The following is a 26,636-nucleotide window of genomic DNA, read 5'->3' on the forward strand; positions in this document are numbered from 1 at the left end:
AAGCAACACATGCCACCTCCTATACGCCTGACTCCCCTTCCTCTAACTATCAAAGCAGCGCTTTATTGCTTCTATACTGTACGCTAGTTTACCAAGCACGCATGTTTCAGTGATTTATTATGTCTACATGTAACCGCTTTTTTTTTTTAAATATATAAATGAGTACACCATTTTTATGCTGTTCCTCAGGGTCATAAAGTGCTTTGTACTGAACCAAAAGCATGTCTTTGAAAATTAACGTTGGCATATAAAGCATTTAAAATAAGCATTGAATGGTAAAATAAACCATTTAAACGGAATATGAAAAAATGAAAAGTCTGTTATGCATTTCATATTTATATGATTAGATACCTGAAGTATATCTCTTAAAGGTATAGTTCTTCAAAAAAAAAAATCATGAGGGAATCTCAATGACATTTTGTTCTGGGAAATAAAATCATCATCTTATATCACATCGAATCATATCATATCATATCATACAACCAAGATATTTTTCATCCATGTTTTAGCACCTTATGTGACAAAAAATGTAAATGCAATATTTTGATGTAAATTAATTTTAATTTGATTACATTTTAAAATATTGGTTAAATAGTTTTTATGAACTGACTTCATTAGACACCATTTTTGATGATACATTTCTATTAAATCAGAAAATATAAATAATAAAACAGAATTTGGGAAAAAATTTAACTGATTTTATGGGGTTCTTATTTAATTTCAAAAATAATTTACTTGTAAATAAATAAGTTGTGTTCACTTTCCTTCCCCTATTAATAGTATAAAATAGGTATTGCATCGATGTAACATTACATTGCATCAAATTACAATTAGGCTGTCAGGCAGTATTTTCAGTATAACAACCTAAATTTCTCTTTCTTACACAAAGCTATCATATGGTGTCAGAAGACTCGGAATCCAGTGCAAGTCATTGTGTTATGATATTTTTTTGCAAATTTCTTGTCTTTTCTTGGGTCAACCCCTGGTTCCCTTTCAGTCGGTCACTCTCGACGTCACGTCGGATGACCGACGAAATTGGGATCTCGCTTAGAGGGACCAATCTACTTCGAGTGTAAACTAAACGAGCCAATGCACATTGGCATGCGATTATTGCATCCAGCTGCTGCTGATCACAGCGTGAGTATAAGTAGGCAGCAGATGCAGCGCATATTCAGCTTTTCGCTTCGGAGCCGAGCGATCACATCGTTCTGCTCCTGACTACTCTACTGAGAGAAGTAGACTGAACGAGTTCAGCGCGCTCATGGAGAGCTCTTTGTGTTGGCGGACGGCGCTTCAGCGGTGGTGGTTTCCCGTGTCGAGTGGGTTGCACACATCAGGCTGCACTACCCCCTGTTTGTGTTGCAGATGATCATCTCCCCTGTATGTCAGGTCCCCCTGCCACCGCCGAAACAAGAGCAGCGCTCCTGCGGCCTCCAGCAAAGCTGTGCCGTGGAGCCGGTCGCAGGGCAGCCGCCCCGCCCGTCCAGGCCCCTGCCAAACCTGGTGGCAAGTGAGAGAGCAAGAGATCCGGAGACGGGCGACCCAGAGGTGGAGGGACGTGCCCTTCAGGAAATGGTAAGCACACCACTCCCTCCCCCGGAGGAGGGCAGGGTGGAGAATCTTTTCATCTTTTTCCACCACTGACCTCTCGGTCGGTGGTACCCAAATTCTTGACAAAGAGCAATTCCTCTATTTCTGGGTCCCCAGAGGGGATGGGGGGTTGTGGACGATCTAGTGCGCATCACACTCACCCTCCTCTCTCGCCAGTGAGCAGCAGTGGGCGGATCGGGAGGACGAACCAATGGACTAGCCACGCACCCTCTGCTCGAACGCAGGTCAGTGTTACAAACACCAGACCCCGCCTCGGACCGGCTACAAGACGCCCGGGCCGGGTTTCGTGCTGTTCACATTCCTTGGCTGCTCAAACGGGCAGCCGACAAGCTGACCCGAGTTGCGCTCCCGGGAGAATAGCGACTCCATCTCCAGACGGTCCAGCTGGTTTGGGGACGTTTCGGAGCCGCTCAGGTAGACCTGTTTGCCTCTCCAGAAACCTCTCACTGCCAGTTGTTCTTCGCCCTGACCGAGGGAACACTCGGCACGGACGCACTGGCACACAGCTGGCCGCGGGGTATGCATTTCCCCCAGTGAGCCTTCTGGCACAGTTGCTGTGCAAGGTCAGGGAGGACGAGGAGCAGGTCCTGCTGGTGGCACCCTATTGGCCTTCCCGGACCTGGTTCCCGGAACTAATGCTTTCCATATGTAAGACCTAAGTGGATCTCATATGTGTAAAGTCCACGGTATAGCCTTGAGCCCGTGTTTCCCCGGCAGACTTCTGCCATTCCAAGTGGGTTCAATCACCTCCATTCTTCCATATGCACCTAAGGGATGTTCATATGTGTATTGCTTCCGAAACCTCCTTCGGGAAGGTTCGAGCTTCCGTAACGCCTCTGTTCCAAGTAGAACGGGTACGTTTTCCTAGTGTTATCCAGTCTTACTCATTGGGTAGTGCCATAGCAGCAGTAGCTGGTCCTCTTGTGAAGAAGCCCTGGCCTACGCCAAAAAGTAGGGGCGCAGGTGGCTTCCACAGGACACTGGAAGGGGCAGTAGCTGTGGCCCTTTGGTAGGATCCCAATTTCATCAGTCATCCGACGTGACGTCGCCACAGCTCCTGTACCACCGCTGAATGGCCGGGTCACCGGCTCGGCTCCTCAGCGAAAACCTGAATATGCGCTGCATCTGCTGCCTACTTATACTCACGCTGTGATCAGCAGCAGCTGGATGCAATGATCGCATGCCAATGTGCATTGGCTCGTTTAGTTTACACTCGAAGTAGACTGGTCCCTCTAAGCGAGATCCCAATTTCGTCGGTCATCCGATGTGACGTCTCCATTCCCTCCTTCAGGGAACGAGGGTTACCATACGTAACCCAGACGTTCCCATTCACTTTTACTGTATGAAAAGAGCAGCGTGAACAATCTTCAGAGCATCTTCTTTTGTGTTCCACAGAACAAACAGAGCCATACAGGTTTGGAATGAGACAATGATCTCAGAATGATGTAATTTATGGCTGAGACACAATTCCAGCACCTAATCATGTAAATATGAAATGCATATTTTTGTCGTAATAAGTGCCTGAGGTGTGAAATATGGAAGCCTGAAGTTGAAACTCACTTTATATCCCAGTGCATTTCCTTCGTTGTGATGTTTTGCATTTGATTGTAAAGTGTGACGCATAATCACGGCAGCAGTGAAGGCGCCATCACAAGCCCCTCAGCTCAGAATTACCATTCTGCTGTCAGTCCATTTCTCATCTGTTCCTCCACCCAAAGCTGTCCTGTCATCCAGCAGATTCGGGCAACCAGCAACACTCATCTCATTACCAAAGTACACAGTGCCTCTGTGGGATTCCGGCCATGTCTCTGTCTCTTCTCTCAAACACACATATACACTCAACTTTTTTTTCCCCCCCGAGCTTATAAAGTATCGAGTCTCCCAGGAAGTACTGACAGCTTGAGGCGACAACCGGATGAAGTGACAGTAGGAAGCCACTCATTATGATCACCTCTTCCTATTTCTCTCCTTTTCCTCTTTTTCATTTCCCCCTTTTTTCCTCTCTCCTGTGCTTGATCTACTTCCCCCTTGACCTGGTCATGATTTATTAACCAACATGTCCATGTCATACCTGCCACAGAGGAGAGCAGCGGTCCACTCCATAACATCATTCCCATTTCTCATGCCACAAAACATACACTACTGCTGTCTTTTCTCTACTATTGTATGGTATCTGTTTACACTGACAACTAACCTTCAGAATTGATGAAGCATGGAGGTGCAGGAGGTTGTTTCTTATAGTAAATGTGCTTGGCATATTCATCACAGGCTACATTTGCAAAGGGCATGCAAGCTTACATCAGGAGTAAGGTCATGTGTTTCAGTGATAGCACTTCAGAGCCTACAACAATATGCAGTACAGACCCCAAACACAAATGATAATTAGTATCAAATGGCAAATTAAAGACAATTTTATTCCGTCTACTCACCATTATGATGTTCCAAAGCTCGTCTGTGGTGGAAAAAAAAATCAACATTAAAAATTTAAACAACATTAAACAATGACATGAATTTAATTGGATGAACTATTCCTTGATTAAACACTACATAAAAATCATAAATTGACACTGAATATTTGAGTTTTTTTTTCTTCAAATCTTTCGCGTGACACCATATCTGAAATTAGATATTTAAAAAAATATTTTTTAAATCAAGAATCCAATTCAGCATAAAAAAAAAGTAAACAACAATAAACAATGACAGAAATGTAATTGTTGAATAAAGTATGCCTGAATTAAACACTATATAAAAATCATAAATTGACACTGAATATTTGAGTTTTTTTTTCTTCAAATCTTTCGCGTGACGTCTGTCAAGGTGCTAACTGCCTGTCAAACAGCGGCAAATAAGCTAATATCCATTTTTTAAGAGCCATATTGATTCTAAGTATCTCACTGAGTTCCTTATTGATTTATGGGTCTCTGAGGGCATTTCTCTAGATGCATCTTTCAGGAACAGAGCTGAGTGGGGTCTTTTAACCTTACAGCTCCCTAAATCAAGACGCAATTACCAGAGTTTCTCTCAGCACAGCCCAAAAAATGCACAGGCTGTTCCTCTGAATAACAAGAGGTGCTGATGAACGGCACTAACCCGCAAAAAATACAACCTCATCAACTCCAGCTACACACGTCCATACAAATAAAACAGTTACTGGCTAGCAAGATAGTTTTTTGTTTTGTTTTCAAGAAAATGCAAAATATTGCGTGGTTTCAACTTAAAAGTACGAACAACAACGCTGGTTATGAGCGAATCAAATCAAAGAGATTCAACAGTCTACAAAAGAAAGATGAATTACTCTTGTGCTTTTTCATACAATATTTAACTCAAAAAAATATCTAATGGAAAATGTAGCATTAAAGCCATTTTCTTTTCTCCAACACTCAGATTGACATATAATCTAAAGTTGAGAAGCTTTCTGCTGCTCCTGAAGGAGGTCAGACTGGAGGGAGTGGATTTTTGGAGAATCAGATGGATTTCTACACTAGCAAGGATAATGAAATCGGTGGAACAGAGGATACAGTTGGGCAAGTAGAAAACGGACAGTGGAGTATCACAACAGCACAACGTCTGATGTCCACAATGGAAGGGTGAAAAGGAAAGAGTGCACAAGCATGACACAGAAAAGGGTATTACTTAGCAGAAACAAATACCTACCATCAACACATTCCCAATTCAAAGACTGCTTGTATTAGAACAGAAAGACAAGAGGTTGGGACTCAGATGCATCTTTCAGGAAACAGAGCTGAGTGGGGTCTTTTAACCTTACAGCTCCCTAAATCAAGACGCAATTACCAGAGTTTCTCTCAGCACAGCCCAAAAAATGCACAGGCTGTTTCTCTGAATAACAAGAGGTGCTGATGAATGGCACTAACCCGCAAAAAATACAACCTCATCAACTCCAGCTACACACGTCCATACAAATAAAACAGTTACTGGCTAGCAAGATAGTTTTTTGTTTTGTTTTCAAGAAAATGCTAAATATTGCGTGGTTTCAACTTAAAAGTACGAACAACAACGCTGGTTATGAGCGAATCAAATCAAAGAGATTCAACAGTCTACAAAAGAAAGATGAATTACTCTTGTGCGTTTTCATACAATATTTAACTCAAAAACATATCTAATGGAAAATGTAGCATTAAAGCCATTTTCTTTTCTCCAACACTCAGATTGACATATAATCTAAAGTTGAGAAGCTTTCTGCTGCTCCTGAAGGAGGTCAGACTGGAGGGAGTGGATTTTTGGAGAATCAGATGGATTTCTACACTAGCAAGGATAATGAAATCGGTGGAACAGGGGATACAGTTGGGCAAGTAGAAACCGGACAGTGGAGTATCACAACAGCACAACGTCTGATGTCCACGATGGAAGGGTGAAAAGGAAAGAGTGCACAAGCATGACACAGAAAAGGGTATTACTTAGCAGAAACAAATACCTACCATCAACACATTCCCAATTCAAAGACTGCTTGTATTAGAACAGAAAGACAAGAGGTTGGGACTGAATAAAGGGTTATAAGAGAGGAGTGGAGAAGGAAGAAGAAGGGGAGGGAAAAAAAAGAGAGAGGGGGGATGAGATGGCATCACCCCAACCCTACCCTCCACAAAACAAGTGGTTTCATCACACAGTCCTAACAGAAGTGACCAGGGCAGAACAGTACAAAACAGCAGATTAGTTCCTTGGGCAGAAACACCAGCAATACTGAATTATACGAATATAAAAACTCAAAAGTTTAAGCTTGACTTGAAATTTGAACCACTATGCCTGTGTAATTATGCTTTTGTCATTTTCTGCCCGAGGATTTCAGTTCGTCTGAAGTGTTTCTAAAGTCAGAAAAGGACAGAAACAAGTAAGAAAGAAGTCTTTGTGAAACATATAAACTGTAACAAGGCCTCAGAGATTGAAGTAGGAAAATATAATCCATGGAAAAAGTTTCAAAATAAGAAAAGCTGATTTTTGTCATCTTAAAATCAACATCATCGTAATTTATATCTTCTCCCCAAGAATGGGGCTGGGAATATACCTGCAGGGTTTGCACCATAAACCCAGCTGGTCAAGCCCGAACAAGGCACGACACTTCTTAGGGGTATTTGCATCTGTTATCCATAGAGGAACATAAAACACAACAAAGAAAGAAAAAAAAGCACACGTCATTGGACACAAAAAGGCATGGAGCTAGAGCAAATGAATCAGCTGTGGACATTGGTACCGTGCCTCCCCAAAAAACTTACCATGACCAGCTCCTCTCAACCCTCTGGCCACACCCCTCCCCCTTAACAGAGGGAAATAAACCCCGCCTTTTTATCTAACCCCACCTCTTTCCAATTCAATTTAAAAAGGAGTACTACATGAACTCCTTTTTTCACACACTCACACAGAAATAACCACACAAACAACCCTTCCGCCCCACCTAGCAATGAAAAAAAAAAAACATCGCCCAGATTTGCAGAAGCTGATTGACAGAGGAAGTGGCGTGGAGAGAATGCGAGGCTGAGAGAGCCAGAAAAGTGGGAGGAGGCACCAACGAGAGAGTTTCCCAGCTGTCACCTGCTCTAGCACACCTGCCGGCACACCAAATACACACCTGCATGGGCCACACCAGTTATTCTGCTGGTCGAGCCCGAAGCGTGCGCGACACTTCTTTGGGGCGCTCAGATCTGACGTGACGAAGAAGGGAAGAGGAAACCAGCGGAGGAGAGATGAAATCAGAAAAGAGAGCGGAAAGAGAGATAAATTGAATCCAATGAATCTGACGAGCTCTATAAACGTCTTTTTCCCCTACACATAAATTTAAATAGTAGCAATTGACCATATTTTGTTAGTAATACAAACAATTAGAAATTAAAAACGGCAAGAAACAAATATGAAAGTAAATGATGACAGAAATCAATTCATCAGCACTCAGTGCATGCCTTCCATAACCAAGGCTCTTTATGGGTCAATAAATGCTCGTTCGTTAAAAGGTAAGCGTTGCAGGATGCAGCAGATATGGATACATGTCTGCCGGCCATTCTCTGGCTGTTCTAGACCAGAGGAGGTGATAGGGACAGGTTGTTGAGGTAGCAGGAGCAGGGAGGAGCTATAGGAGGGAGGCGGAGCATTAGTTTAAGCCAGGGAAACACTATGAAGCTGCTTCATAATCAGGCCTGGTCCACGTTCATCCACCTCAAACAGCCCACCTGAGCACCAGGGTGAAGGTCATGGATAGATGGGTGTTTGAGGAGGGTGAGCAGATCAAGAGGAGACAGGGCAGAGCCCGCAATCATGCTGGCACAGGGGCAGCTACTGAAGGCAGTAGATTAAGGAGGTTTACCCTGATAACAACATCTCTGGTTATTCTTAGCATAAAAAGGTCTTTCCTATAAACATACTGCAGCTGCATGCTTAGAGTTTAACAAATCGGGGATTCTTTACTTAATAACAAATGACTTTTAACACAGAAGCATCTTTTGATGAAAGTGTGTGTATAATGAAAAATGGAGCAAAGGAAACAACTGAAAAGGAGCAAAATAAAGCAACATATTCTTCAAGAGAATAACTGAGCTTAGCAAATAAAAGATATATGAAGCAAATATGTGGCATTATTCATTAAAGAAAGATAATTATATATTTGATATACTGCACAAGCACAAATAAACAAATACATAAAGAACCAAAAATAAAGCGGAAAAAAGCAAGTTAGTAATTTAAGACTCAAAATGACATTAGCACCTGTAATCGGAGGGAGTGAAAGGCAAGGGTTTGGAAAATATTCTCTGTGCTCTGGAAAAAAAAAGAACAAGATACAGAGGCCTTCAAAAGGTGTCCATGGTGGAGAGAGACCGCAAATACATTACTCTGCATACTTCCTGGACAATATCTCACAGTAATCATAAAGAAGAACGGTCAAGTGAATCAAATCAATGTAATTAGCAAACCTCCTTAATTGAAAGAAGTGGGTGAATTTAAACAAACAAACAACCAACCAAACAAAAATCTTTTTTATATTATCACTACATAAGCAGGTATATAAAAAGCATGCAGCAGGCACAGTCCAAAGTTACGACCACATGAGCACAGTGACACAAGCATGGGCGGCATATTCGGAGGCTGGCACTCAGTCACAAGGGTGATTAACTCTCACACTCTCAAAACATACATATCACAGTACGATAAATGCTGGAGGGGGCTGGGCAAGGGGTGGGGGGCAGCTGGTGGGAGGGGGGCATGCATATTCAATGTTATTAACGCTCGACATGGGGCAAGGGGAGGGGAGGGGGATAACAAGCAGTCTATCGTGTAAATATTGCATTGGGTAGGGGTGGGGGGGGTCAGCTGGTGGGAGGGGAGGAGGTTGTGGGGGTCATGCATATTCAATGTTATTAACGCTCGACATGGGGCAAGGGGAGGGGAGGGGGATAACAAGCAGTCTATCGTGTAAATATTGCATTGGGTAGCATAGCTATATACAAAATGAGGCAGGCACAAAAAAAGACTTTCATCTTTGAGATGTCACACTTGTGACAGATGATGGGTCTGATTTAATATGAGAGATAATTGCAGCTCACTTACCATTGCCCTCTCCTGCCTGCTTTTCCCTTTTTCTCTTCTTCTTTTTCCCCTGATAGTTACCCGCCAGAAAAAGAGAAATAGACAGGAACCTTAGTTATTATATTGCAGAAAAGACCAAGACATGAAATGAACAAGAGAGCCCAATGTTTTCACTGATTTATTTATTCATGTAAGAGCCTGAAGGTTTGAAATGCCACTGCAGGACAAAACAGAACTTTCCCTATCTTTCAATTGCTCTCCTTTTGTTTATTCCTTGTTGTCTCGCTGCTGCTTAGTTTTCCTTTCATTGTGAAACGATTGGAAGCTCTTGAGGTTTCTTTGAGCGGCTCGGTTTACTGGAGGGGAAGAGTGGAGCGAGAGAACTTTTGCTGCGTTTGTCCTCCTCGAAAACGGGCTACGGTTCCGTCGGACGTGTCCGTGATTGCTTTGAGGCCGAGGTCGGGCTCGAACAGTGCGATTATCATGCTCCGGTTGAGGAACTTTGACTAGGCGAGTCAAGTAACATGGTCAGACTCCAAGGAGAGTTGACATGCTAGGCGGTGGGGCCGTTTGTCAGGCGCGAAACAGTAAATGGTGCGCTCGTTCCCCATTTCTGGAGGTGGAGAGAGATGTCCTCTTTCATCAAAGCTGTGAGGCGTTTAGGCCCTGTGGTTATTTAATTACTCTGATCTCAGCTCGCCTTTCTCTTTTTAGGTGAACCAGTGGAATACTAATGAAAGCAGTGGAAAGAACTAGATCTGACTGCACTGAGGAAAAGCAGACGTACAGTGGATGGACCTAAAAGTCTTCCAGCTTGGCTTAGCTGATTAGGCTGGTCTGTTTTACTGGTTTGGGGAAGCCCAGCTACCTAAAACAAGGTCTGTGTGCTTTAGTTTTCTCCAAAGGCTTTTGGGTGATTGTCAATACACATCTAGATGGCTTTAAACTGCTCTGCGGCCCCTGGGGAGGGAATAAACAATTGTTACTTGTTGAAAACTTAAAAACTTACATAGTTGTCTCGTGCCGACCAGCCGGGGTACAGCTGCATGTGAAGCTGTCGTTCTTTCCTGGCTAACTCGTAGTATTTGGCCTGCTCCTCTCGAGACAGAGCATGCCACTGCACACATAGAAACACGCACACACACATCCGTCAAAGCTGCGGCCATCACAGAGAAAGAGACCACTGATATTTTAGGCTCAAACAACACGGAAGTGTTTCCAACTACTGTCATTAAAATTTCCCCTTCCCCTGGTATTGTACTTTTACTCAGTAGCAACATTGAGCAAGATTACAGTTACACAGAAATAGAAATGTGAATAAGCAGTGTTTTTCCACTGCCGACAACACTGCAATCTGTGGTCTTAGTAGTTGAGACAGCCTGCTGCTACTTTGCATGGTGCGTTAGAGACGCTCACCCTTCGGCCTAGGATCTGGTTGATAGCTGCGCTCTCTTTCAGTGTGCATTCTGCCACCACTTTGGCTCTCATTTCCTTCATGTAAAGCATGAACGCGTTCAGAGGTTTCTTTATGTGTGGCTGCTTCTTCTTTTCCTCCTCTTTTTTCGCATCCTGTTTCCTGCGAATGGGAGGGATCAGATGTTAGCGCGTGCATACCAGCTTGTGACAGCATTGGATTAATAGAGAACTGGTAAGTGTAAAGTGAACTCACGAGCTGTTGAGGGAACCGATGTCACTGTGAGAGGACTCCTGCTTGACGTTGTGCGCGACGATGGCTGGGTGGGGGATCCCTGTGGTGTGCAAACTGTGGTGGGGGGGCACCATGTGAGGAGGGAACCTGGAGGAGAGAAGACTGTGTAAATCGTCAGAGTGGACATGGGTGAAATGATGGATGGACACACACATTCATAGAGCAAAGCACTGACTATGAGCTAAAGACTTGACACATTATTGGCTATAAAGACAAAGCAGCAGTAACCTAATACATCTGTTATGTGGGAAAAGGGAAACGGCAATAAATGACAAATCCAAAATCTAGAACTCGACGAAACAAAAACCATTTTAGTTCCAAAATGCGATGTATTTCGAAATCAAACAAAACAGATTGAGAGTGAATTTTGGGAAGGATATACATTTATCCATGATGTTTTGATTCCATCATAAAAGTGGGCAACGATTCAATTACTGGTTAATATTATTAATATAATTTTTCCCCACAGCCACATAATCAAAACAAAAAAGTAATTTCAGAGGCAGAGAAATTGCAGAGTTTTGATATGAAACATTTTTTCTTCAGAATAACATGCACTGATAATCTGACCACAATAATGAATAGTAATGATCAAAACATTATTTTTATATGGTCTTTAACAAAAAGTGGGCTATAATATTCTTGGATATAATTTTTTCCCACCCGCACAGTCTTAGAGAAATTGTTAAATTTTGATAATTTTTGACAACTGTTTTCTTCAAAACAACACGCGTGATAATTCCAAAAAAAAAAAAACCCATTAAGATACATCAAAATATTTGACCGGGATTTGAGTGGGATATAAAGTTATTGGTTAATTTTATTTTCTTCCACCCACATGGCCTTGTTCATTTCAAAGTGGAGAAAACACTACATTTTGACAAAAGAAAATGATGTGTTTTGATGACTCACATACCACAAATAGGGTCAAAATTGTTTTCATGAGTATTTTTGAGTATAGTGTGGTCATTTTGAGACTATTTAGGGTGGTCATTTTCTTCTCAATTACTTTACAATTTGATTATTTTCCTTAAAACATAAACTAAAACGTCCCCTGGCTGATTGAAGGACTTATCTATAATATCATCCCCTAGCATTATATAAAGGTCTGTAGGAACGCAGAATTCCTGAGTGTACAAATAAACATATCTGTGCCTGAGTGTGTGTCTGTGTGTGTGTGTGTGTGTGTGTGTGTGTGTGTGTGTGTGTGTGGTGTAGTGTGTCCCAGTTGTGGCCGTACACAAATCTGAGAGAAAGAATGAAGGATGATGAAAAAAAAGAGAAGGAATAATTCTTTTTTTTTCAAACAGCTCATTATCTGCTTGAGTGTGGCTATATGGCTTGGAGCCAGAATATAATGATGAGCGTAAACTCACAAGGAACAACTACTTTCTGTTGGAGGTTCTCTCTGGGGACTGTGTTTCCCCCCAATCTCTCTTCTCCTATTCTCTCTTCCCTTCATCCCTGACACATTTGTGTTTGTGCCATGTCATCTGGGCCGCCTGTCTGCTTCTACCGAGGGGGGACCGGCGTTGTGGCTGCAGCGGCGTGATCATTAGCCCCCACCTTTTTTCTTTCTCTTTCTGTCCTTGCATATTTGTTAAAATTGCCTCTGTTCCGCCGTCCAATTTTTCCCTCCTTTTCCTCCTGACTGTCCCATCAGCGCCGCCCCCACCCATGCCGCTGTTGCCATAGCGAGGCCCAGGTTGTGTGTGTGTGGTGTAGTGTGTCCCAGTTGTGGCCGTACACAAATCTGAGAGAAAGAATGAAGGATGATGAAAAAAAAGAGAAGGAATAATTCTTTTTTTTTCAAACAGCTCATTATCTGCTTGAGTGTGGCTATATGGCTTGGAGCCAGAATATAATGATGAGCGTAAACTCACAAGGAACAACTACTTTCTGTTGGAGGTTCTCTCTGGGGACTGTGTTTCCCCCCAATCTCTCTTCTCCTATTCTCTCTTCCCTTCATCCCTGACACATTTGTGTTTGTGCCATGTCATCTGGGCCGCCTGTCTGCTTCTACCGAGGGGGGACCGGCGTTGTGGCTGCAGCGGCGTGATCATTAGCCCCCACCTTTTTTCTTTCTCTTTCTGTCCTTGCATATTTGTTAAAATTGCCTCTGTTCCGCCGTCCAATTTTTCCCTCCTTTTCCTCCTGACTGTCCCATCAGCGCCGCCCCCACCCATGCCGCTGTTGCCATAGCGAGGCCCAGGTTATTGTTTAAACATGACGGCCATCCCTTTGAAGCACAGGGCATCATTCCGCTCATCAGCACGCAGCAGAGCTTGCCACCAATTTAGCCCTGCTGAGGGAAGAGTGAGACAGAGAGGTGTGCTGAGAAGGGCCCCTGCAGGGTCCAATGTCTCAATCTTCTTCCACACCAGCCGAGTGTCAGTGAGTGTCATTTAATTGCCAATCGGAGCGATGGCCTCGGCGCCTGTTTAATGTATAATGACCCCGCCGGTGCGCTCTGGCTGTCATTCGCTTTCTCTTCCTCCACCGAAAAAGAAGGGATAGGAGCGGAGGAACATATCAAAGGGCAGGAACGGGCAGGGGCCGAGGGGCCTACACTTCCTCCCCCTGTCACCCAGGATGGCCGATACACCTGTACGACTCCAACCCCATTATCAAAACCATGTAGCTCAATTGCCGGATCCGAGTCCTCGCTGTTCGTGATCTGAAATGTATTTTTTAGGAGGCTGAAGTGTTACCTGGGTGAAAAGCAGATCGCTACATGAAGCCCTGTGTGCTAACTGCATAATAAATGGCAGCAGATAGGGCCATCAGAATCTCTATGAGCCGAAGACAGGCACCAGAGAGCAACATATGGGCGTCTCTTAATCCCGAGGCCTCCTGGAGTTCTCGTCCACTGACTGTGTAAGAAGACAAAGCAAGATTTCCCCTCCCTCTCTCTCGCCCTCTTTATTCATAGAAAAACCATAAACACAATTAATGAAACCTTTTCCCGGTGCTCATTATTTTGCGCAGGAGGCCGGTGACAGCGGACGCCGCCGGTTTTGACACAAACATGCTAAAGCACCTTCCCTCCGCAGAGACACAAGACCACCACTTATTCGGCCGATACACCTGTACGACTCCAACCCCATTATCAAAACCATGTAGCTCAATTGCCGGATCCGAGTCCTCGCTGTTCGTGATCTGAAATGTATTTTTTAGGAGGCTGAAGTGTTACCTGGGTGAAAAGCAGATCGCTGCATGAAGCCCTGTGTGCTAACTGCATAATAAATGGCAGCAGATAGGGCCATCAGAATCTCTATGAGCCGAAGACAGGCACCAGAGAGCAACATATGGGCGTCTCTTAATCCCGAGGCCTCCTGGAGTTCTCGTCCACTGACTGTGTAAGAAGACAAAGCAAGATTTCCCCTCCCTCTCTCTCGCCCTCTTTATTCATAGAAAAACCATAAACACAATTAATGAAACCTTTTCCCGGTGCTCATTATTTTGCGCAGGAGGCCGGTGACAGCGGACGCCGCCGGTTTTGACACAAACATGCTAAAGCACCTTCCCTCCGCAGAGACACAAGACCACCACTTATTAATCTATGCTAATTCAATTACAGATTATCAAAACGCATTAGCTCTTCCCCAGCACATCGCCAATCCCCCTAGCCCCCATTCAGAAGATTAAATTAGCCTGCACTGGAAATAGGATGATCACAATATAAAGGCCTCATTAGAACAGAATCAGCTGTCACTTAAGTGAAGGTCTAGCGCCGGAGCAGAGGCTGCAGACCCGCGCGAAGCAGGCAGAATGGGCTCATTTCAGGCCTTGGCAGGGTACAAACGACTTCTCTATGGAGCCGAGACCTCAAAACACACACGGGGTGAAAGCTGTTGGTGTCAAATGTGTGAAGCCTTGGTTTCAGAGCCAGCTGTTAATAAAAATGGACCTTTAAGAGTCGGGACCAGCTGCAAAGACCCTGTGCTCATAAGCAGAGCAGCTGTCATTGCACTCTGATCATCACTGCAGAGCTAAATATTGTGTTTCAGAGCTGTTATGTTTGGCCTGACAACTTTAAACTGTGAGGATGATGAAAATATACTAGATGCAAGCGCGAGATTGGGCCTCATTTACTCACGCAAGCAGAATCAATGTTAATTGTTTGTTTTAACATTCTTGTGTAAATTTGCTGCATTCACTCAGATAATTTACTTTGTTTTATGATTTACTTACGAAGAAATTTGTTCTGCTCATGTTTCATGAAGTAATCTGCAGTTCAAGAATAAACTGTACATAAGCTATTCTTATGTATTTTTTATTTGCATGTTGTTGTTCGTAAAGATTTTACTAAAATTCGTTCTGCTCATTTCATGACTGAATCATTCATAAAACCATTTGTGGATACATTTGTCTATGTACATAACAGTAAATTAAATTAAGTTCTCTTTGCATCAAAGAGAAGTTAATTTAGAAAAAATGTTTTACGAATGATTCACACAAAAACTCATTCTTCTCATTTTTGATTAAATATTTTTTTTTATTTCATGTCTAAATTGTTCATAATTATACTTTGCACACAAAAATGTACAATTATGCAAGCAATTTTACATAACTCACGCATATTTGTTTCCGTTCGTGTTTCATGAATGAGGGCCCAATGTTTGAGCATGTTAAACATCCTAATGTCCAGAACAGAAACACTGTATGAGACATTTCTTTGAGTTTTGAGTGTTTAAGGCGCACAAAACCCCTCCCTGTTCCTCCCTCCCAGCTCACATTTATCCATCAACGTCCTCTGGTCTAAGCTCGCCAGGCCTCCAGAGCTGCTTTTCCAATCACTCTGCAATTAAACAAGAGTTTGTCCCTGTCTGGAGACACAGGCTGGGCTCGAGTTGGTCTCCATTTCTCGAAACTATAAACCAGATCTGCCTCTGTGCCTCTCTGGCTAGTCTCAGCACTACCACCATCATCATCATCATCTTCACATTCATCATCATTGCGAAAAGAATATCATATGTTTCCGATTAGGAGGGAAAGGCCAAGTAAATATAGAAGAAGGTGACCACCAAATGAAGCTGTTTGCATCTCACTTTTGTGTTCAAATGATATAAAAGCTATAAAGTAAGCAGAGATTTGTCATCTACAGCAAACACCTCCCACTTCTCACATAACAGATGAGTAACAGTCACAAGGGAGCAATCACTGTGACAGTTAAAACAAACAAACGCTCACACGCATATCCCACAATCCCCCCACACACCCACACAACCATTAGTGCTCTCCTGGGGACATTTGCGTCCAAATCGCCACTTGAACCAGACCCCAACGGGCCACACAAAGCTCTCGCTCAGCGTCCAACGACGGCCCCCGAAATCTGCAGCGGTTTACTTCTGCATGTGACTGTAGTTAAACTGACAGTCGTCTCGTTCTCTGCCATTCAGTCAGGGTAAATGTTCTTTAGGGGTCTCATTATAAAATGATAACAATAATTAATATTTGAATACATAGCGGATCGCACGGGACCGTCTTTTTGAACACTGAGGCGAGAGCTGTCTCTCCTTAAGGGAGAAGTTTGCAAGGGTTTTGACACACGGCGTCCCAAGGCTCAACTCACCTTGACATGGACGCATTGACAGTGAGGGCAGTTGGGTAGGGGTGTCTGAAACCTCCCGTCGTGATTGGGTAAACTGGTTGACCTTGCCTAGGAAAAGAAGAAAGGAAGAGAGGTAAAGGAAGGGATGAAAAAAGAGAAAAAAGCACTCTCTATGCAGGCGGCTTTATTCTCATTTGATCAGAACAAAAATCTAGGGGATTGCAGAGCGCAGATCAAAGGAAAGCAAACTCTGAACAATTTGAATGCCACAAATCTGATAGGAATGGCTAATTAAATTTCATAACCCCGCGCTTGGTGTCGATGGAAGCCCCTCTCCCTGAGCTGAAACTAGGTGTTTTGTTGTGCTAATTAAAGACGAAGCACCGGCCCCTTTAATGGAGCCATCACGCTAATTGAGGTCTACACATCCAAAGACAAACAATAATGAATGTAAATTTATACCAAAATAAAGTGCAGAGAATCAAAGGGCCGTGGCTGCGCTTGGGGCCTCTCTCGGTATTTAGATCGCGGTGAGAAAACATTAAATTAACAGAGCTTAATTTGTAGCCTTTTGTCATATTAACAAGTGTTGACAAGAGTTACCAGGGGAGAGCCCCCGTGTGGAATTGTGGGTAAAATACTGGCAATCACAGTTCATTAATCTAATTGGACAATACAGAGACACGCAAAATAGCATTTGCCACAAAGAGGCAATTTAGAGTTTAGGGGATGAAGAAAGCCATGGGTGCATTGCTGTGGGCCCCAGTGGTGCCTTTCCAGAATGTATAAACTGTACAGAGGGTTAAGAGTTAGCTTTTGTGTCCTGTGATGGCTGAAGTCTCAAACTGCATCTTAAGTACCCAGAGGCCCACAGCAAGGCGGACAGAGGCCTGGAGAATATAAGATACACAATGGCAAAAGGCAACATATTTGAACAAATGCAGTCTTAAATATGTCATAATATATGAAGTGGTGCCCAAAAGTCAGGTTCCTCAATAAAAATCTGGGATCTGTGATTCATAATCAAACTGAACCCTGTAAAATAAAATAAGCACTGATACAATTTTTATATTTTATTCAAGATTTACATGTTTTGATATATATATTAAACATACATATTGAATAACAAATAATTATATTCAAAACTGATTAATTAAAAGCATTTTTAAGATCTCAGACTTTGGACCCCACTTAACATCATGTTATAACAGCATCACAAAGACGAAAGAAGAGGAATAAAATTGGGCTGCTTACTGTGGTACTAACCATCCTAGCGGATGGGGAATCTGGCCTACAGTGCCAGGTGACAGGGGGTAGTAGGGGGATATATCTGAAGGATGTGGAGGCCTTGGGATTCCTGCAAGAGAAATATAAAAAATGCAAAGAAAAGAATGAAGAGAGAGAGCGAAAGAGATGTGTATGTGAACAGTGTGAAAATGTTTCTGCTCTTGTCCTGACACAGAAATTCCCAGATGAAGTTTAAGTGTTAAATTTATCCTTTGTAAGATACACAATTGAACAAAGTCAACATCAGAAGGAGGTGGGAGAGGGAGGAGGTTGAGCTCACATGCACAGCTCTAAATCACACGTTCTGATCAAAGCTTGTGGAGGCAGCCACGATGTTGTATGGCACACGGGGGAGAGGAGAAAAAATACAGAGCCCTGTCACATTTGTCTATCGAATCAGAGGATTAACAACGGGCGATAATTGAGGTTCAGAAGTCAACAACGCAAACACTGCAACATGTGTTAAGAGAGACTGACACATCAGCTGTTCAAGTGTGGAAACTGTCCCGATATTGGTTTTAGAGTTTAGCAGCCAATTAACCACATTATTAACATTACATGTGGTGGGTAGAAGGTTTAAAACCAACCCTAAATAAGAATTCAGTGGTTTACAATAGCATAAGTTAGCAACAATGTGAATGACAAAAAAACATCAAGCTAACAAGCTAGATGACTTTGGTCTGACTCAATGTACGTCCATTTAGTCTACTTGATGCCATTTTGCCTCAAAATCTACTAAATTTGGTTTTGTAAAAATAAACACTTAAAAAAGTAGTCATTCTAAAGGTAAACGACTAAAACAAGTGTAAAAATTCTGCTTGATACTGCTGGATAATATTAGCCGTGCAGAACAAGGAAAACAATGCCTCCACAGCACATTGGCACTGCGTACAGCGGTCTTAATACAATTTGTTAATTAAACTCTAAACTCAATTAAGTGAGCCATTAAGCAGCACATTAAACAGTCTCTGACTCCTTAAAGAGGCCCTTAGTGATAAGGTCTGTTATGAGAGCAGAAAAAGCCTCTCTAAAATCAACATCCAAGTTGTCGACAGCTTTGAAGAGCAGCTGTTCGACTGTATAGTGTTGCAGAAGAGGAAAATGCCTCTATGTATGATAATCTGATTCTGAAACATACCAACAAATGACATTATATCACACCTGAACAGAAATCTTTTTGTTTTTGAGATGAGAATTCTCACAGATACCACATAAGCCTTCAAATCGAGTTTCCTGGTAAACCTCCTGCTCATACAGTTTTCATCCTGGTTGGGAAATATAGATTTCACAATTGTCCGATTTGTGCGTCATCAAAAGTGGGCAAAAACTGAGATTTTGTTTTTCCGAATCAGAACAAGAATAGCTTTGGGATCCCGCAGTTAAGTAACAGAGCTACATCTCCCAGAAGTCAAGTGGCTCCACAGGCTTAACCGACCCAGGTCAACAGCTCCATCTCAACATGCACACAAAAGGAGGGGTGCAACCTTGGCCCTGAGCCAAGACGACTCCGAAACGCTCTGATGCATCTTACCAGGTAGCTGTGAATGCAGACTGGCGAGATCACAGTGTAACCGTGACAGCGCCGTTCGTTAACCAGGCCTGAAGGTTAGCCTTGGGTTTCGTCCTGCTTGTTTTGAAATTCATGAATGTAAAGGAAGACGTGCATGCATATGTACCTGTTTTGGGGTCCACGTCTGCCTGTAGATGTGGAGGGGGGTTCCCAGGCGTGAAGTGCTCATTGCTGTAGGTGATCAGAGGTGTGAGCGGGTGCACATGGTGAGGGTGCTGTACCACGGGGACCTTATTAGACTGGCAAGAAACAGAAAAAGAGAGGGAAGGGGGTGGGAAGAAGAAGAAGAAGCTTTTAATACATGTTTGGGTTGAGGCAGAAACACACCGGCGCCTCCATTTCAACTCTGCGTCCATCACAAACCACAAGCCCATTCTCAGAACAGGGTGGTTTGTAATTAAAAACACTTTCAGACGTGCACTTTATTGATTCAACAGTCATTGGATGCATAAAAGACACAGTGCCTGATTGCTTTACGTGACCCAAACAAACAATCACCAAAACCACCTAATAAACCAAATGACAGCCAATCTGAGCACACTCTCGCTCTCCCTCCTTTTTTTTCTGGGTTACCCGCATCTCGTGCTCCCACCCCTTCCTCTTCCTTCAGGGTCTGGTTTTGGAAAGGGTTTGCATTATAAAAGATAGTAAAGGAGGGGTGGAGGGGAAGAGAGAAAATCCATTTCTGCATTTTGGTCAAATTGGTTTTAGCTATGTAATCTGCTCTTTGTGTTCTTAAGTGGCACAGGCCCCATTTTCAATTACCCAAGATTACAGCCGAGCAGAGGGGTGCTGAGGCATGGCCTGGCATTAGTGTATTCCCAGTACACGCGACCTAACCAGATTACTGCCGTGCCGTAGATTTGACGGGCCACACGTGGACTGGGATTTGCTTCCGTAGACGCTGCATAAATCGGCGCAAACCAAGCCGACTGACAGGAAAACATCTCGAGCTGTTTGCATACATGCGGGTTTTGAGGCGCCTGCACGTATGACAGCTGTGCATGTCCCGCAGTACATTCGGAAAAAGGCACATAGGGGCCACTGTCTTTATTTAAAACGTGCCAAATTAAATCCGGCACTTGAGATGTTGTTAAAAACACAATGGCGTTAAATGTCAGGACATGTTTTATAAAAGCAGAGGTGAGCCATCCTTTTGTCAGGACTAAAATATCAGAGCTTTGAGAATGGGAAGGACACCAGGGCCCAGGCCTGAGAGGTTGAAGTGTCCATCCAGGGCCTCTAAACAGGCACAGAGAGAGGCCGCTTTCAGCATTGGGGGCGTTCCACTCTGCCATATTCCCAATGAAAGATTAATGAACTGAACAGAGCAGCTCGAGGAAAGAAAAGGGGCTCTGGGGACGTTTTCGGGGGCCCCTGAGAGCAGAAAATAGTGTGGAGAAAGAAAGAGAAATGGGAAAAGGAAAGCACGAGGCCATGGAGAAAAACAACTAGAGATAAGATATAAAAATACATTTTAAAAAGAAAGACCTGTCATCAGAAAAACAGACGGGGATGATGACAGCTGCCAAACACAGCTGACGAGTTTGCCATTAAGGGAACGGTGCCGCACACCCCTCCACCGCAAGCTACCCCATAACCTCCCCCTCAGTAATGATGTGAAAGAATGTTGTCAATTCTCCCTGTGCTGAAAGGCTTTAGTAGCCATTTAAATGAGTTCTTTTGTCCAGGGTCTCTCCATTGAGGGACAGCTCCAAATGGCTGTCCACTGCGGCCACATTCACCCAGAGACAAGCCAAATGATTTACATCACAGTCACTGGGCCTAACAGAACCCCTTTCAAACGCCACACAGCCACACGAATAATAGCCGGGCATCCCGTTTATCTGGCTTCTGGGGAGCGCAGCACGCTATTGCGGCTTGCTACAGTAGCGTTTCTGCCCGCTTCTCCACCTAAACGGATCAGCAAGACCCTGAGAAGAAAAAAGGAGGTCAATTGGAATAGCTAGAAATGGAATTTCTTTAACTTTTATTCTTCGCACGGGAGAAACCCGCCTGCAAAAACGTGGACCTGCGTTTAGGCCTTGCACGCTAGCACTTTTCTGTTTGGTTTTTCTTTGTTGTCATGATGCCTTCCGGACAAGACACACAGCGGGACAAAAATAACATGGCGCAATGGATAATCACCATACAAAAACACATTCTTCAAACAATTTCCCTTCTGAGTGCTATTCAAGTCCATTAAGTCTTCAGTCTTAAGAAAAGCCTCACAATAAATCTGGCTCTATTGACCCCGTTGCCATTGTACGATGGCTTTACCCTGTTCTTCCAGACATGGCTAATTGTCTCTAGCAACTCAGGGGAGTGAGGAAGACCACCTACGTACGCTCCCGTGCATTCTCGCCGGACAACCGCATACTGTCGGACGCTAACAATCGCAGAATAAGCGTTCTTTAAAACCCTACTTCTAAACAATTCATTGAGTTAAGAGACTGACACACGGAGGTCCAGCGAGATGCACAATAAACCCACACAAGGAACACAAAGAAAATATGTGGGCGTCTTTTTCCCTATTATGTGCAAAGAAAGCGGGCTACTTCCTGTTTAATCGTTTGCCAATACCTCCCACCACAACCATCACAACTACACAGAGGAAAAAAGGCTAAAGGACTAATTCACATAACCAGGTAAATAATAATAATAATATTAAAAAAGAAAACCGGATTTCCAGAGGTGGTGATTTCTTGAGAAAACTGGCAGTTTGTAGATGTGTTTGAACGAGGTAAATAAATATAAAATACTCTTAATATTTGTCAACAAATCTGTCTGTATACCCATTGAGTGTTTGAGTAAATCTGTAGACATACATACCCCCCTCCGAACCAATGAGATTGACAGTTTCTGCTTGGGGTCATGACCCCTAGTGGTGGTCTTACAAAAGCCGGGCCTGTTTTAATGGACAGGCCATGGAGAGGCCTGTTTGTCTTAGAAGAGCACGTCACACTCATTTTGATGCAGTGTCTATCAAATCCTGTCCTTCACTCTCTCTTCCTCTCTCTCGTTCACAAACAAAGGAATGTGCGCACACACACACACAAGTTTTTAAGTTTTTAGTTATCACAAGGATGACTTTTATACTCACAAAATACACACTGTCACTCAAGAGAAAGAATATATCAGGGTTCCCACTCCTTTTGAGCAACAAATTATTGATTTTCTATCAATTTAGTAACAATTTGAAATTCATTTTAATTATTATTATTCTTATATAGCCTACATATAATTATTATTATTTTTATAATTTATATATTGCCTTTGGCAAATACTCAAGGCCACTTTAAAAGGTAAATTTACATCAAAGCAAAAAAAAAACAAATGATCATTTTATAGTTGTTTTTTATAGACAATTAAATATTTAAGAGCAGATGATCATAAAAAAGAAAAAAACATTTACCATACAAATTCCCATAATAAATCATAATTTAAATAAATCATAATACTCATATTTTAAAATGTACAACTTAAAATGTACGAGACCCCTGATATTAAGTAAATCTTACATCAGATGATTATTAGAAAAATAATTACTTGTAATTACTAACAACAACAAAAATATTTAATAGAGACTGTGAGAGGTTTTGTAGACAAGAAAACATTTAAGAGCAGAACATAGTTAGAAAAATATACATTTACTATATAATTTCCATAATAAACCATAATTTAAATAAATCACAATAATAATAATTAAAAATGTACAAATAAAAATGTATAACAACACTGATACTAAGCAAATCTTACATCAGTTGATTATTAAAAAATTATTGAAAACATAATAATTTCATAGTGACTGTGAAAGTGTTTTTTTAGTCAATTAAATAATTAAGAGCAGAACATAGTTAGAAAAATATATATTTACTATTTACATTTCCGTAATAAATCATAATAATACTAATTGTTAAAAAAAAAAGTAAATCTTAGCTGATTATTAGGAAAAAAATCACAATATTTGGTTATAGTGATATATATGGTTATTCTGTGAGAGGCCTGTGGAAGAGACACAAGGAGAAAGAGGAAGACAGAGGGCCGGACAGCAGCAGGAAAAAGCTGTTGGCACTACATTTCCGCTTGGTGGCACCTTGCAGAGCAATTTAAAGACAAAATGTGAAGGTGGCGACCTTGTGGCCCCTGAGGGCCCGAGCGCCTCTCTCCGCTTTACGGCATGATATGATGAGTTGTCACTGGAGCTTGTGGGCTCTAATGAGCTGTAGTGGGGCTGGGGTGGGGGGACACGCAGGGGGTGTGACATCCTCATGATGGATAGAGGGGCTCTCAGGCCTGCGAAATTCCAGAGCAAGCAAAAAAAGCTGCCAAGGACTTGAACTCGAGAAGCATACGTGCCAATGGCTCGCATCCAAGCACAGTGGACACAATGCAGAAAACATCCACGCTTGTTTATGTATGGGAATGTTCAAATGAGCAAGAAATAGATGCAGCCAATGTGTGCCGTTCGGAAAAGAAAGCTCGAAATGAGACAGAAGAACTTCAAAAGAATGTGGAACTATGATGATGTCACCGTCATCATAACAACCCTCATCCGCCCACCGCTCACACACACAAATCCATAAAAACAAAACAAATGCCTAACTATGACTCTCTATGAAAATATAAATAGCAACTTCCCTCCTCTGTTCTCAAAACAGAAAAACACGGTGCCAATTTCTCACTTCCTTCATATAAAAACAAATATGATACAGAAAACTCTCAAGTGGTTAAAAAAATTAAGAAAAAAAGTGTAATATTGCTTCTAATGAAAGTGAAAGCAACATACACGTGCAGGATTACTTAACAAAGAATTATTAATGCATTTTAAGCCTCAAGTAAATGCAAGAATATTCTTTCTGTCAATTTAAAGCAATAAAGAAAAATGAAATGACAACAGAACTAATTTTCCTAAATGCAAATTAAAGTCACAGGCTGAAAATAAACACCGAGAATACTTACGCTATAATCATATTGTTCATATATTATGACTTCACTTCCTTTCCAACAACCTTTGATCACACTTTTTAACTAAATGCACATCTTCAAATGCCATATCCATCCATCTATCTTAGTTCTTCCTTATGAAACACACACACACACACACACATTCACAGACATCTTAAGCCACTCTGAAGCAGATAAAAAGACAGTGCATCCTTTACAACACAGTCCTGGCACTGAGTCAGTCTAACAAAAGCAGAGAGAAGATTTTAAAAAGGCCACACGAGTGTGAAAGCAGCGTGTGTATTAGCGCTGAGCACTTACCCAGGCATTAAGACTGAATTGCCAGCAGCCAACCTGCTGCAGGAGAGACAGCCCAGAGGCCAGAGAGCCAGTCTTTCCTCCCCTCTCCTCCAGCCCCAGTGAAAGGCCTTCTCTCGGGTACATGAGCAGCGCCGCGGCCCTCCCCTGTCCTCCACCTCTCACTCCCGCCAACGAATAAGAGTGTTTCTCCTTTCTTCCCTCTCTTCTTGTTCTTTTTCAACCTTAGCTTCTTTCCCAAAACTGCTATTGTGTTTGAGCGGGTGCATGTGTGTGTGTCCCACACCAAAGGGTCGCACACACAGAAGTTCACGTGCACGTCATTGTTCGTTTTTTTCCTTCTTTTTTCTCTTTAGGAGCGGATCACAATGAGTGCTGCGTCTCAGGACGTCCGACAAGGCCTGTCCTCCGCCGGCGGATAATCACTCATTCCTCCGTCAGGTTTTCCTTCAGCGGTCAGTCGGTCCAGCTCAAAGTGATACGTTTTTTCTTTTAAAAGATGAAGAGGAATCTCACTTGATAGTTATCAGAGCTGCAGAGATGTCTTCCCACAAGCAAAGAAACATGAAAAACCACGAGGAAAAAAAAGCTTATTATGGTTGTGCATGTGTCTGTCCAAGTTTGTGTGTGTATGTGTGTGTTTGTGTGGGTTCTGCAGTGCCTCCAGGATGCCCAAAGACGAACTAGCAGCTTGAAAAGCCTTGGCTACAACAAGGTAAAGTGAGCAAGGCAAGGGAAGAAGACAGAAAGAGAGAGAGCGAGAGAAAAGACAAGAGAAAACAACATCCACAAAGGGAGGGCAAGATCAGCAAAGTGTGGCAAGCAGTCACTTAGCTGTGTGATTCGGACAGTCCCCTCTCTAAGCCCACCATCCGGGGGAGGACGGAGGAAAAGGGGAGAAAGGTATTTGTCTCCGTTTTGACATGGATGTGACATCAATGTGGGGTCTTGTTTCTATTGTTTTATTCCCTCTTTTTCTTTTTTAGGGGAATAAAGAAGCTCCCACATTTAACTCTTCATGGCCTTGCCCTGGCAAAACAGCAAAGGCCTTTGGTGCATCTACTCCACAAATTCTTTCTTTTATTTGTGTGCATTTTTTATTTTACTTTGCCGTCTTTAAATAATTTTTCTAAATATGAACCATCTGGATTAAAAAAAACAAGGAATTGAAATAACTAATTCAAAACTTTACGTCCGTTTTATCACAATCTAAAAATGTGTATCTTTTCCCTTGTTTTTCAAACGTAATTTTTATGTAGCCACAAATATCCCACTATTTTAAATTTAAAAATACACTGCCAAAAACCAACTGTCATTACATCTGAAATTATTTTGTACAATTTTATTTTTCTCATACATTTAAAAGAAAAAATGTACCTCCATTTTTTGAAACTGAGAAAGTGCACATGCTGTTTTTCAGTGCTTAAATTTTCCCTCCCTTTCTCCTCGCCGCTGTTCGGCTGCTGTCCTCTGGCCCTAAATGCCAAAACAAAACCCTGGGAATGTCCTCTACAAGACTCACACAAAAGCCAGCCTGACAAGTAAAAGAGCCCCGGCAACGTGGCAGCTAATTGCCTTCCCTCCCTCTATTCAGCCGGGCCGCCACGCTCCCACGGCCCCCCTCTGTCACACGTGCAATTTCTTAAGTAAACTAGCAGTTCGGCCGCCGCTGACCGGCAGCCTGCAAACACCCGCCACAATGATGACAAGCCAAGCGCAGCCATAAAAGATCAAAAACATTATCACGAGACAAAATTTACAATCATTCTTAATGTTTTTAAACAAGAGAAAATAATGAGGAGAAAAATACATAATTAAATAAATGTAATGCTATTAAGAACATTGAAAAAAAAATACTTCCACTGATTCTACAAAGTAAACTCGTATTATAAGAAGACCTCTGCCAATAATATGCAAATTTATTTTGATGCCAAAGAAATTAAATTAACAATTTCAATTAACTATAATAAAAATAGATTTTATAATAGATGCATTTTAAAGACAATTCAATATTACAATTATAAATTCTCTTTTGAAATAGAGTCATTTTTAAATAGAGTAAAATGACATTTCAATCTGAATGATATGTCTATTAATAATAAACATAATGATTT

The 26,636-nt window shown here is 42.4% G+C and overlaps 1 protein-coding gene across 11 annotated transcripts in view; it reads right to left on the bottom strand.

Annotated features, from left to right (window-relative positions):
- Window positions 1-6,046: 6,046 nt before the first annotated feature.
- LOC107566231 (transcription factor 7-like 2) overlaps window positions 6,047-26,636 on the bottom strand; it is an 82,505-nt gene continuing 61,915 nt past the window's right edge. For 2 of the 11 annotated variants that reach the window (XM_016251636.1, XM_016251683.1), the window contains 10 exons: window positions 19,364-19,496; window positions 17,655-17,757; window positions 16,422-16,508; window positions 10,808-10,948; window positions 10,555-10,714; window positions 10,148-10,255; window positions 9,160-9,208; window positions 8,320-8,370; window positions 7,193-7,265; window positions 6,047-6,108 (listed from right to left, as the gene is read on the bottom strand). In XM_016251636.1, the coding sequence (XP_016107122.1) occupies window positions 6,066-6,108; window positions 7,193-7,265; window positions 8,320-8,370; window positions 9,160-9,208; window positions 10,148-10,255; window positions 10,555-10,714; window positions 10,808-10,948; window positions 16,422-16,508; window positions 17,655-17,757; window positions 19,364-19,496 (948 nt within the window). In that variant the 3' untranslated portion in view covers window positions 6,047-6,065. Of the gene's footprint in view, window positions 6,109-6,630; window positions 6,705-7,192; window positions 7,266-8,319; window positions 8,371-9,159; window positions 9,224-10,147; window positions 10,256-10,554; window positions 10,715-10,807; window positions 10,949-16,421; window positions 16,509-17,654; window positions 17,758-19,363; window positions 19,497-26,636 lie in introns of those variants that run through there. The other 9 variants (XM_016251621.1, XM_016251667.1, XM_016251693.1 and 6 more) reach the window with 8 other exon arrangements.

Source organism: Sinocyclocheilus grahami, unplaced genomic scaffold, assembly GCF_001515645.1.
Source record: "Sinocyclocheilus grahami isolate Dianchi unplaced genomic scaffold, SAMN03320097.WGS_v1.1 scaffold26.1, whole genome shotgun sequence".
NCBI classification, from domain to species: Eukaryota; Metazoa; Chordata; class Actinopteri; order Cypriniformes; family Cyprinidae; genus Sinocyclocheilus; species Sinocyclocheilus grahami.